This window comes from Microcebus murinus, chromosome 19 (assembly GCF_040939455.1).
Source record: "Microcebus murinus isolate Inina chromosome 19, M.murinus_Inina_mat1.0, whole genome shotgun sequence".
In the NCBI taxonomy this organism is placed as follows: Eukaryota; Metazoa; Chordata; class Mammalia; order Primates; family Cheirogaleidae; genus Microcebus; species Microcebus murinus.
This window is the reverse complement of record NC_134122.1, coordinates 36,905,186-36,918,200: the sequence shown is the minus strand read 5'-3', so window position 1 is coordinate 36,918,200 and position 13,015 is coordinate 36,905,186. Positions and strand designations below refer to the sequence as shown.

Here is a 13,015-nt window from a genome sequence, read left to right as displayed (position 1 = left end):
GGCTGATTTCAAACTCCTGATCTTGAGCGATCCACCCACCTTGGCCTCCCAGAGTGCTAGGATTACAGGCGTGAGCCACTGTGCCTGGCTTGTTTTCCCTCTATTTCTGTGGATGTTTACTTGACAAGCTCCTGGTGGTATTGAGTAGCCCCCTGTTGCTTCGACCTTTTGGATTGTTATGTTACTGGAGAAAAACAGGGGTAGGGGGTGACCTTCGTGTTTGCCAAGGGTTTAGGCAGCCTCTTCCTGCTCCAGGATGTCCCAATCGACTGAGGACTGCAGCAACAAAGGAGCTGCCTGCCTGCCCATGATTGCCACATCTGTGTAGGGCCTTGGCTGCCCAAGAAGGGGTCACCCCATGGGCTGGGCTCTGCAGTCAGCACCGATGTCCCAACTGCAGACACTGCCAGTCTGAGGGTCTGAACGTTGGTGGGGGGGGAGCAACAGAGAATCACCATAGCTTTCCTGGCACTGTCCAGCTGGGACAGGAAGGGAAGCAGTCAATACACCGTGGAACCCCCTGGGGAAAAGGGATGGGGAATGTCCCACCTCACTCTGGGGAAGAGTAGAATGCACTGTGGGGGGTTCCAGAGACACACCAGACCTTGGCCTAGACCAAGAATCCCCCTTTGGAGGGGGTGGATGGCTTTGGAAGCACCTTAAGCATCCCCAGCAAGTAACAGTTTAGGGTGGGCAGCCTGGCAGCACTCTGCAGATGTGACAAAGCAGCACAAAGCTGCTGAATTGCTGCGAACAGTACCCCCTCATCAGGGTGGTTGCCCATGGCAATAGGATCTTAATGAGCCACAGCTGCTCAGAGATACCTGCACTTTTCTTGAGAGGCACTCCCCATCCTATCAACTAGAGCAATTGCTTTAATTTAGGGTCTTTAAGATGGACAGCTCCCCTCCAGTGATTAGTAGAGAAACAAGATGGAAATAAAGATTGTATTACTTATGGGAGAGGCACACACAAGAAGTCAGGGAGCACAAGGAGAGAGAGAGGGACCTGTGGGCCAACACCTTTATTGGGGTCCAGGGCATTATCCAAATAGGTCTCCCCTTGGGGATTTTAATTGGTGGACTTAAAGCAGGCACGAGTTCCAGGAGGTCATGCAGTGACGGACAGGAGGTCACTGTGGCATATCTGCACAGTCCGTGTGCGCTGTGAGGGTCAGTGGGGCCAGGCAAGCTGGCTGCATCGAACTGTCCCATAGGGAAGTGGTCAGCAGGGAGCAAGAATTGAATAAGGCAGACATCTGGATAGGCCTGAGGACCTGGGCATGCAGGGAAAGAGTAGGACTGGAAACCACGTCAAGGGTGACTGAGCCCTGCTTCTGGCCTGAGAAAACCCAACCTGTATTTCAAATGGATGCTGACTCAATGGGAGGAAGAGAAGGAGGGAGGAAGTAAAAGGAGAGGGTGAGAGAAGGAAGGAAAAGAGAAAGCAGAGACTGTACATTCTAATGGAAAATACATGGGACTCTCAGAAAGCAGGGCAGTCTTATTCATGCTATGTATTTTTGATGTAAGTTCTAGAAATCCTTATAAATTAATATGATATGCCTAGAAAAGCTCAGTAAAAATGATTCTAAAGCCGGCGCGGTGGCTCACGCCTGTAATCCTAGCTCTCTGGGAGGCTGAGGCGGGCGGATTGCTTGAGGTCAGGAGTTCGAAACCAGCCTGAGCAAGAGCGAGACCCCGTCTCTATTATAAATACAAAGAAATTAATTGGCCAACTAATATATATAGAAAAAATTAGCCGGGCATGGTGGCGCATGCCTGTAGTCCCAGCTACTTGGGGAGGCTGAGGCAGGAGGATCGCTTGAGCCCAGGAGTTTGAGGTTGCTATGAGCTAGGCTGACGCCATGGCACTCACTCTAGCCTGGGCAACAAAGCGAGACTCTGTCTCAAAAAAAAAAAAAAAAAATGATTCTAAAGGAGAACAATAAACATATATAGAAATACGTCCAAAGTTAAAAAATGTTGTGGGGCCAAGGGAAAACTTCCCCTTCACCCTTGGAAGGTTTGCTGAAAATCACTGACAAAAAATGTGGGCAGATGAATAGGAGAAAAGGCACACAAATTTGGGCATAGTTTTACATGACATGGGACCCTTCAGAACCAAGACCCAAAGATACAGGGGAAATTGTCCATTTTTATGCTTAGGTTCAACAAAGTATGGACAGCTGTGTAGAACTATGGTTGGACAAAGAAGTTATGATCTGATGCTAACAGACTGAGTGGTGAACCCAGCAAGGCCTGTCTGGATTCTTCTTGGCCTCTCTGAGCAGCATCCCTTCCTTCTGAGTATGGGGCAGGACCCTCTCTGGAGTGGGTGGTCTTATAACCTCCAGTCAAACAAGGTAGGACAGATAATTCATGGCCAGTTTGTACACAGTAAGACAGGGGGAAAGTTGTAGTAATATTTTTAGGTTTTACAGCTGGCTTTGGGGAAAAGGGGTTCTGGTTTGTATGACCCACCTTAGGGAAGAGGGATTCCAGTTTCTATGGCTAGCCTCGGGGGACGATGAACGGCCAGAGACAGGAGAGCAGGAGGTCAAAGAAAAACTTTTGCTTTTGTGGCTTCATTTTGGGGTATCTTTTTCTAAGCCCAACAATATGATTAGCAAAGTACTAAACAGTTCTCTACTGACTTCAAACTAGGACTTTTTGCATAGTTCCATTGCCATTAAAAATGAAAATCACTTGAGTTTTTTGCAAAACAGGCCTTCCATCCTATGGAGTAAAATTTCATCTGTTATATTAATTAATATGTTCACACTTATGATCACAGTGTTAATAAGTTATTAGCTTAGGGCAGATACTCCCGCCCCCAGTAAATTGTTAACTCTCAATGTAACCCGCAATGTACAAGGCAAAGAATGCTGTAGAAATCGTTGGCTTGGGTTCCAGCTCTGAATGTGATCTCATGGCAGTCATTAACTTTGGTGAGCATGTTTCCTTCCCATGTGTTAAAAAGACAGCAAAATCTATATTGCTAACCTCGAGGTTGTAAGAATCACAGGAACAAATGTGAAAACACCTTGGAAAATGTGAAAATAAGTGGTTTGACTCATGGTCAGGTCACTCCCCAAGTTTTCTGAATCTGATCGTAAAGATTCTAAGGGCCATAGAGGCAAAAGCCATCATGCTTGTGATATCACTTACTGAGACCAAACACCTGAATCTCTGGAATCTCCTCCTCTCTCTCCAGAACCCCTTTTCCCCAAAGCCAGCTGTAAAACCTAAAAATATTACTACAACTTTCTTGTTTGGCAGTGGCAGTCAGGTGGGCCTCCCTAGGAGTCATGGAGAAACATTTGTCTCCAGGAGAAGAAACACAGAGGAATCATTAAATCAGCAGTTAAACCAGGGGAGAGGTGGGGTTAGGGTGGGGAGGGAATAAGATCACTACTGTTTTTCTTTTGAGCATATATGAAAGCTTTCAGGGGGCCAGGCATGGTGGCTCACACCTGTAATCCTAGCACTCTGGGAGGCCAAGGCAGGCGGATTGCTTGAGGTCAGGAGTTCAAAACCAGCCTGAGTGAGACCCCGTCTCTACTAAAAAAATAGAAAGAAAATTAATTGACCAACTAAATATATATATACAAAAAATTAGCCGGGCATGGTGCCGCATGCCTGTAGTCCCAGCTACTTGGGAGGCTGAGGCAGGAAGATCGCTTGATCCCAGGAGTTTGAGGTTGCTGTGAGCTAGGCTGACGCCACGGCACTCACTCTAGCCTGGGCAAGAAAGTGAGACTCTGTCTCAAAAATAATAATAATAATAATAACAAAAGCTTTCAGGGACTTTTACTGTTTCAACTTAATACCAAATTTCAATTGTTAGCTTTATGATACCAATTCTTAAATTTTTGTTTACATAAGCAATGCTCATAATCAAGAATAAAAACTAGTATCCCAAGAACAAGAAGCCATATAACAAATGCTGCCACCACTTTCTGAATCCATCCTAGCGTAAGCATGGATGTAACTCCTGGGAGAAATGTTCTGTAGCTGCTTCCAGCGAGTCCAGAATTTGAAGTGTTAAAGTGGTTAGTGCAGTTCTTGCATCATTTCGAATTCACCCCTCCAACACAACAAAGCAGGGATTGTGTGTGCTGCTTTTGGGCAGTTTGCTGAGAGCTGGGCAGCCTATGGGCCAGAGCAGGGGCTGTATAATTGTATAAAAGGTTCCGTGTGGGCGTAATGATGCACAGAGTCTGATTTCTGGGCAGATTAGTCTCCTCTGAGCCAAATTCAGTGTCTATCCCACCTTATGTTTGAGCCAGAGCACCATGGACAGCAGGCTCTGACGGTCAGGCAGTTTGAACCGATGAGGACCAGCAGCTCCTCAGCAGTCCCGCCCTCCTGCCTACCAAGCCAACGGCTTGCTCCAGCTCATGCCCCCTGCGGGGTGGCAAAGGCAGAGGCAGTTTCTTGTGCTCTCCACAGACCTGGCATGCCTGGTCCCGCCCAGAGCTCAGCACTGCTGAAAATGCAAACCCCACAAAACAGCTTCTAGGAGAGTTGCCAATAAGCATTCACAATTGTGAAACAACTGCCTCCTTGTTCAGGATTTCATTTAAATGTTGCCAAACCAATTTCATGTCTCTCCTACAGAAACTCTGATTTGGAAGGAAATTTGATTCATCTTGATTTACGTGGCTAAATAATTATTTGGCCAAATTTGATTATTTGGTTAAATGATAAGTTTTTCAAACTTATCAAACAGTTTATATATGCTGTTAGGAGTTATCTCTTAATTCATTTAGGGGAAAATGCTAATCTTCCTTTGTGATTAGTAAAATTTGTTTTTATTTCTTTTACTGCATGTGATTTTTTTCAAATATCCATTTTTTTAAGGTCAGTCCTTTTGTGTAAGGCTCCATTGTTATTTTCTTTTAAATGCTTTTGCAACATTTCATATATGACAAATCCTAAGAGGTAAAAAAAAGAATTTCCAGCCAGCCCTCTGTCCCAGGGCTTCACAAGGTGGGGGTAGGGGAAGTGGTGGTACTTTGTGCCCACCATTAAGCATACAGGAGTCTCACTCTGTTCTTTGCCTGGAGGTTATTTATATTTAAACACTTACAGTACCTGAAATATTAGATATTGAAGTACATAAAAGGTAGAATTGAAAATTCCACAACTCTGTTCTGATACATAGATAAACTTTTATTTATATGCCAAAGGGAAAAACCAATATTCACTTAAGGCTGCTGAATCCATATTTCTAATAGTAAAGATGCTTAATTTACTATCCACCTTTAAAAGGCTTCATATAAAATATAGCTAGGAATATACATTCAGATTATAAAACTCTCCAGGAAATCAATGGTCATAGTAATATTGGAACTACAGTTTAAAAAAAAATCTTCTAACTGTAGTTTACTTGAAAGTACAGATAATCAGTACCAATTTTATACATCAAGTTGTAATAGGCAATTGTAAGCAAACCGTATCAATCTGGATAACTTTTAAAAATTAATCCGAAGTTGCTATGAGCTGTATAAAAATTGGCATTATTCTTCCAGTTCTCCCAAGAGCTCTACAAAATCAGTGATATACCATTTGGCATTGTCCTTTACTTGTTGTCTGATCACATTTCCTCCAAATCCAATGAAAACATCCTAAAAAGGGGGCAAAAAAAGGGAGGGAAATAATTTTTTTTAAAAAAGATGCAGTAGCAATCCAACGCAGTAAGTGTTGTCTGAAAGAATAAGCTGTTCCTGCAGAGAGGTGAGGCCAGCCTCTTGGAGGGCGCCTCCCCTGAGCTCACTGTGATAAGAAGGTGCCTCCTCCTGCCCCCCCTCCACTCCCTCAGGCATTAGCAAGCCCACGCACTGCTGCTACGGATGCTGCTACAGATCCATTCGGCTGGACAGCGTGGGGGCTTTGGGAGAAGGGTGACATGTGGTCCTTGCCCTCTTAAAACCAAGACAAATGCTTACCACAATAAAAATCACATCAGTAGGTAAATATTTGACTTCTAAACTGGATGGCAGTCACATCCCTGCCAGGTAATTTCAAAGAAGTGAAGAGCAAAGAGAAGTCTGCAATGCAGTGAAACCCCCTCCTGAACCTTGGATCAGACCCCAACCTGGCACCTCCCCAATGGTGCCTTTAACGAACCTCAGGCACCTCCCAACCAGGGAGGCAGGGAAAGTCCGTATGTGCCCAAGAAATGGTTGAGGTTTTATTATTCGAGGCTGAAGGAGATCTGTTGGCAGCACTCTCCTTTTCGTGGTTAAAATCATTTATAGTTGTATCATTTCATTAATGCTACTAACTGATACCCTCTTTTAGTCAAGGTTTATTTACAAATTTTTTTCTTTCAAAGGCTCTTTTTTCCAAATAAGTCAATGATCTTTTAAAACGCTATTTTCTCTCTTTCGGCCATGATAGAGACACAATCCTGGATACACTCTTTTGGAAGTGCAAAATTCTCTTACTTGCCCTTTCCCTTCCCTTTTATTTTCATATCACACAGTGGAAAAAACAATAACAACTAACTTCTTACCTTGAATTTTCTTCCTACTGGGTCTTTCTGCCTCTGGGGCAGCCCTTTCTGCATGCTAGCACCAAGTCAGCTGTCCTAACACACTGACTCTTTCCTTCTCTGTCCAGAAGCCTTCAAAGACTTCCTGTGACCGAGCAGGTGAGGTCTTCAGCGTTTGCTGAAGGGAAGCTCCACTCCTGCCCGTCCTTGCCATGGACCAGCCTGGGACTGTGCCTACCACGTCCCCACCATGCTCAGCTGCCTCCCGCTCTCGGGAAGCTTCCTCCCCTAAGTCCTGCCAGGCCTTCACATGGGGGCTGCCACTCTGCCTTTAGGTCACAGATTCCTCCCACCATCTGCAAGGGCTCCACGCCTGCATGCTCACCACTTTCTCTTGGTTCAGTCAGACTGTCACCTTTGACTGGTAGGGTTGTCTGTAATTTATAATTTTGTCACTTCTTGACAATGAGATTGGGAACTCCCTGAGAAGATTCTTCATTTCACTTCCATGTAATAATCCTCATTAAACAAGCCCACTGTTCATTACTTAGGCAACCCCAACATGGCTCATAAACATGGCTATCTTGAACCTACTCAAATAATGTTAAAAGGATCCAAAAAGATTCATTTTAACTACTCTTGGCTCATCTCTTACAAAGACTATCACTATTTTTAGGTCTCGGGAAACTGGGGGTAAAAAGTTCAGCATTATATTTTTGGTGCAGTTTTTAAGTTAGAATGACATGATAAAGGCAAAGCCCGATGTAAAATGGACACATTTGATATTTAAGATACTCCGTATAGAGCATTTGCTTCCTGTATTGATTTTAAAATGCTTAGAAATAAAACCCCTGTTAGTCTCAAAAAACAACATTAATTCCAAAGAATAAAATGTTCCGATACCTTACAGGTAAGCCTTCCCATCAGTAAAAAGAAGATAATACTTTACTTCACAGGGGATTAAATGAGATACTGTATGAAGAAATAATATATAAAATATAAAATGACATCACAGTCTTAGTTATAATTATTAGAGTTATTCACAGGGCACAGTGGCTCACACTGTAATCCTAGCACTCTAGGAGGCTGAGGCAGGAGGATTACTTGAGCTCAGGCGTTCAAGACCAGCCTGAGCAAGAGCAAGACCTCATCTCTACCAGGAAAATGGGAAAAATTGGCCAAGTATGGTGGCACGTGCCTATAGTCCCAGCTACTTGGGAGGCTGGGGCAGGAGGATCGCTTGAGCCTAGGAGTTTGAGGTTTGCAGTGAGCTGTGATGATGCCACTGCACTCTACCTGGGATGACAGAGTGAGACTCTGTCTCAAAAAAAAGAGAGAAAAAAATAGTTGTTTAAGGTATTATTTGGGCTGGGCGCGGTGGCTCACACCTGTAATCCTAGCACTCTGGGAGGCCAAGGGGGGCGGATCGCTCAAGGTCAGGAGTTCAAAATCAGCCTGAGCAAGAGCGAGATCCCCCGTCTCTACTAACAAAATAGAAATAAATTAATTGGCCAACTAAAAATATATAGAAAAAATTAGCCGAGCATGGTGGCTGGTGCATGTAGTCCCAGCTACTCGGGAGGCTTAGGCAAGAGGATCGTTTGAGTCCAGGAGTGTGAGGTTGCTGTGAGCTAGGCAGATACCACAGCACTCTAGCTCAGGCAACAGAGCAAGACTCTGTCGCAAAAAAAAAAAAAAAAAAAAAAAAAAAGTTTTAAAAGATTTTTTAGTTCCTTATTCATGCCTTTTCTTGAGTTTGCAAAAAGTCAACTGACATAAGGAGAATTAATTTGTTTTAGTTGTTTTGTTTTTCTACTTTATAATGACACTTAGTTATTTTTGGTTAATTCCTGTTGTAAATCTCTTGTATTTCTAAATCGGCTAAAACAAAAGTACAACCTGAAAAAAAATTAGTATGATTAATACATACAGCAGGAGGACAGGCTTCCATGTCTGTGGCTCCATCTCCAATCATGACTATTTTCTTAAAATGAAATTTTTCCTTTAAAAATTTAATAACTTTTCCTTTTCCACCAGATTCAGCTGTTGGTTGTGTCTCGTCAAAACCTGCATATTCACCTTAAAAGAACAGATAAAATAGTGTTAAAGAGCTATAGAAGGATATTACTAGAGCCAGCTTTTTGCATAGGTGATATCCTCAGTTAAATGTCACTGAAAAGGCTAAAAATGGCCTTCGGTAACGTCACACAGCCTGGAATTCTATACCTATTCCTGGGAATACACAAGCTTTGCTTTTAAATTACAAACACCTAGGTCATAAACACCTTGTAGTGAATTAGTTGTATCCTCTAAGCTCCAGTGTAGTAATTCTCAAACCTCACTGAGGTGGCAGAACACCATAAAATAGTAATATATTAAATTTAAAATGTTAGTATATAATTTCACCTAACAGGAAATTCCAACTTATTTTCAATCAATTATTTCTATTCTTACAGTAATTTCCACATTTATTCTTTTTTTTTTTTTTTTTTTTTTTTTGAGACAGAGTCTCGCTTGTTGCCCAGGCTATAGTGAGTGCCGTGGCGTCAGCTTAGCTCACAGCAACCTCAAACTCCTGGGCTCAAGTAATCCTTCTGCCTCAGCCTCCCAAGTAGCTGGGACTACAGGCATGTGCCACCATGCCCGGCTAATTTTTTATATATATATATTAGTTGGCCAATTAATTTCTTTCTATTTATAGTAGAGACGGGGTCTCACTCGTGCTCAGGCTGGTTTTGAACTCCTGACCTTGAGCAATCCGCCCGCCTCGGCCTCCCAGAGTGCTAGGATTACAGGCGTGAGCCACCGCGCCCGGCCCACATTTATTCTTGACTTCATTTTTCTTTTTCTTTTCTTTTTTTTTTTTTTTTGAGACAGAGTCTCACTTTGTTGCCCAGGCTAGAGTGAGTGCCGTGGCGTCAGCCTAGCTCACAGCAACCTCAAACTCCTGGGCTCAAGTGATCCTACTGCCTCAGCCTCCCAAGTAGCTGGGACTACAGGCATGTGCCACCATGCCCGGCTAATTTTTTCTATATATATTAGTTGGCCAATTAATTTCTTTCTATTTTTAGTAGAGACGGGGTCTCGCTCTTGCTCAGGCTGGTTTCAAACTCCTGACCTCCAGCAATCCGCCCGCCTCGGCCTCCCAGAGTGCTAGGATTACAGGCGTGAGCCACCAGCATTTTTCTTTCTTTTTTTTTTTTTTTTTTTTTTTATTTATTTTCTTAATTATTGCTCATAACAGACCTGGAGAAGCATTTTTCAATGATCTCTATCTGTACACCTTTCAACAAAGTTCTATTAAAACATTTTAAAAAGGTTAATATTATATGGTTTTAAGAATATCAGCCACCCCTGACATAAATGGAGAGCTCTTGAAATATAAAACTACAGCTGTGGCTCTGCTGCGGTCCAGAGAGGGGCCAGGGCTGATACAACCCCAAGGGCTGATACAAACGATAATCCACTAACAAAACTCTCCTTCCTGGCCGGGCACGGTGGCTCACACCTGTAATCCTAGCACTCTGGGAGACCGAGGCGGGCGGATTGCTTGAGGTCAGACGTTCGAAACCAGCCTAAGCAAGAACGAGACGCCGTCTCTACTATAAATAAAAAGAAATTAATTGGGCAACTAATATATAGAGAAAAAATTAGCCGGGCGTGGTGGCGCATGCCTGCAGGCTCAGGAGGCTGAAGCAGCAGGATTGCTTGAGCCCAGGAGTTTGAGGTTGCTGTGAGCCAGGCTGACGCCATGGCACTCACTCTAGCCTGGGCAACAAAGCGAGACTCTGTCTCAAAAAACAAACAAACAAACAAAAAAAAAACTCTCCTTCCTGAGTCTACATTGCTTCAAATGCATAACAATTCTCATAAAATTAAAATATAAAACATAACAAAATAAGTCATGTAGGATACATGGGCATTAACATTTTATTAAAAGCAGACATTTATATACAGATAAGTGATGCTGTGGATACTAAAGCTGGACAGATAATGACCTGAGTCTATTTTGCAGAGGAAAGGCAACCAAGGAGTAAATGAAATCAGTCAAGAAAATCATTCATCTCAATATTTAACTCTCATGCCACCCTGCTTAAGCTGCAATCCGACAGACATTACCTAGAATACTGAATAATAGAAGTGATGAGAAAGGAAACATGTTACCATTAAAGTCTTACCATTAAAGTAGAATTTCAGCCTATTGGCAAATACATTGGTTGCTGGGATATTGAGCTTTGAAGCAACATGCTCTACAATACTCCTAAAGCCACCAGATATTAGGAAAACCTGAACATTTCGCTCTTGGAGGCGACTTACCAACTCCCTGGAAAAATAAAATACAAAATACCAAACATCGATCAATAGAGAAAAAAGAGATTGCATAAAAGAGAAAAAAAATGAAACATGAACAGGAAACTAAAATATATTTTTTTCTCCTGAATGCATCTGCCTGAGGTACATCTGACAAGGTATACTGTCTGGGAAATTAATGTTTTACGTATGTTTTTCTAAATGCACTTAGAAATTAATGGGTGGGGCATGACTGCTCTAGGAAACCATTCTACAACCATGGACTCAGAAAAACACAAGATGAAGAAACACAAGGAAAGCCTGGGTTCTCCCTGGGGAGAGAGGGAGGGCAGACACGGCAGGACTGACACGCAGCCAGACAAGACCTTATGTAAGTGCCAAAGAACCACAATAGTTAGAAACTCTCAGGACGAAGTGCCCCAAAACACCGGTGCTGAAAGGGAGACGGTATACCCAGCACCAAGGCTCCTCTTACCTTATGCCGGGCGTCAGGTGAGGGGGGTGCTCTGCTATGAGCCTTTGCACCTGTTCTCTGGAGGGCTGGATCAGCGCCAAGCGCTCCGTGAGAGCAGCTTTGAAAGGCACTGCCCCACCCATGGCTCGCCGCGTCCTAGGAGAGTAAGACCCAACAGTCAGGCCAGCCATGTTGGCTGTGCTCAGATTCCACACGCCCTGCTGCCCTAGGTCTTTACCCACTATGAGGAAGGTGCTGCCAAGAGCCCACGGTACAACAGACATGCTATGTCAAAGTCTGGGAATAAACTTTTGAAGGTTTGCTTGAGAATTACATTAATATGTTGGGGCCACGTTGCTTTGTATCAACAAATACACCAGCCAGTGATCTGAGAAAATCACACATCCTATCCATAGGTACATTTCTTGAAAGCTGCGAGCTTTTGCAAACCAAGAAAGAAACCAAAGGCTGGATGCTCTTGCATTGAATGCAGCTGAAAATGAAAAGGTTCATGGTGGCTGGGGCTGCGGAGGGAGGGGACACAGCTGCAAAGTGAGGGGGCAGACAGGAGGGAGGGGCTGTGACCCAGGATCCATGGAGAGACTCAACCAGACCCAGCCTTCCAGTGAACCATGAAGGCCACATCCCCAACCATGACCCAAAATGCCGGACACCTGGAGGCCCCCAGGCCATCTTCTTGGTTAAGTATGGTCATTTCCCTGACCAAGTTAAGAGCATGTCTTCTCCATATTTGTTTGCCATAAACATTTACATAAATGGATGAATGAAAAATGTAAACACCAAATTCAGTTCTAAATGATGGAAGAAAAGGCCTAGTGCCCACATTTCATATCCAGGGACTAAAATCCAGGAATTGTGGCTCTGGTCTAACATTTCATCTAAAACAGTCACTCTTTTGAAAATCTTTTATCATTTCATAAAGTCAATAAATATTGTCCTTACATTTCTGACACAGCATCCTCAACACCACAGATTTTGGCCAGTTCATCAATTCCTTCTTCTCTGATAACTGTGCTATCAACATCAAAACAGACTGCATCTGCTGAACAGAAAAGTTTCCTCAACTCTGAGTGGGAGACCATCCTTGGAAGAATTTTCCTCCTACAAGAGAAAAAGATAAATGTATTGAAGGACATAAAATATAATTATAAAAAGATCCATCTTTACCTACTTTAATCTACTTTAATTTGTATTAAAATCAGTGCAGCCCACATGAGCATGTACTCCCAGATTCATTCATTTCTTCACACATTAATTAGCACCTTCTAAATGTCAGGCTCAGGGATTATAAAAACGAATGGGATCCAAACTCTGCCTTCAGGAGGTCAGTCTAGTGAAGATACCAACTAGTAAATATATTTGATGTTGAACCAATATTCAATTATTTTTGACCCAATAATTATAGCAAAAAGGCTAGTGTTAAAGCACAGATGTGTGTATACAGCACTGTGCCCCAAGTAGATAAACAGGGCTTCAAAGAGGCTGGCATTTGAGCTGAATCTTGACAGGTGAGCAGCCCTCCGAGTGGGTTCTCAAAGGGCAGGGCATCAATTTGGTGTTTGCTGGGAGTAGGGGGAACGAAGGTGGAGGTAAGGAGAGAGGTTGTGATAGCAGAGGGAAGAGCATGAGTGAAAACAAGCAGGAAGAATGAGCAGATGACCTGCTGGAAGCTTCCCAAGGGCTTGGCCCCACTGCCTGGCAGTGCACGAGGAGTTCAGACCAAGAGGA

General features: G+C 43.4%; 1 protein-coding gene across 3 annotated transcripts in view; it reads right to left on the bottom strand.

Moving 5' to 3' along the window:
- Positions 1 to 5,156: 5,156 nt before the first annotated feature.
- The window catches only part of PSPH (phosphoserine phosphatase), a 35,334-nt gene continuing 27,475 nt past the window's right edge, over positions 5,157 to 13,015 (bottom strand). For all 3 annotated transcript variants that reach the window (XM_075995397.1, XM_075995396.1, XM_075995395.1), the window contains exons 3-7: positions 12,230 to 12,388; positions 11,288 to 11,422; positions 10,680 to 10,825; positions 8,432 to 8,580; positions 5,157 to 5,632 (exon numbers count right to left, since the gene is read on the bottom strand). In XM_075995397.1, coding sequence (XP_075851512.1) covers positions 5,525 to 5,632; positions 8,432 to 8,580; positions 10,680 to 10,825; positions 11,288 to 11,422; positions 12,230 to 12,369 — 678 coding nt within the window. In that variant the 5' untranslated portion in view covers positions 12,370 to 12,388 and the 3' untranslated portion in view covers positions 5,157 to 5,524. The remainder of the gene's footprint in view (positions 5,633 to 8,431; positions 8,581 to 10,679; positions 10,826 to 11,287; positions 11,423 to 12,229; positions 12,389 to 13,015) is intronic.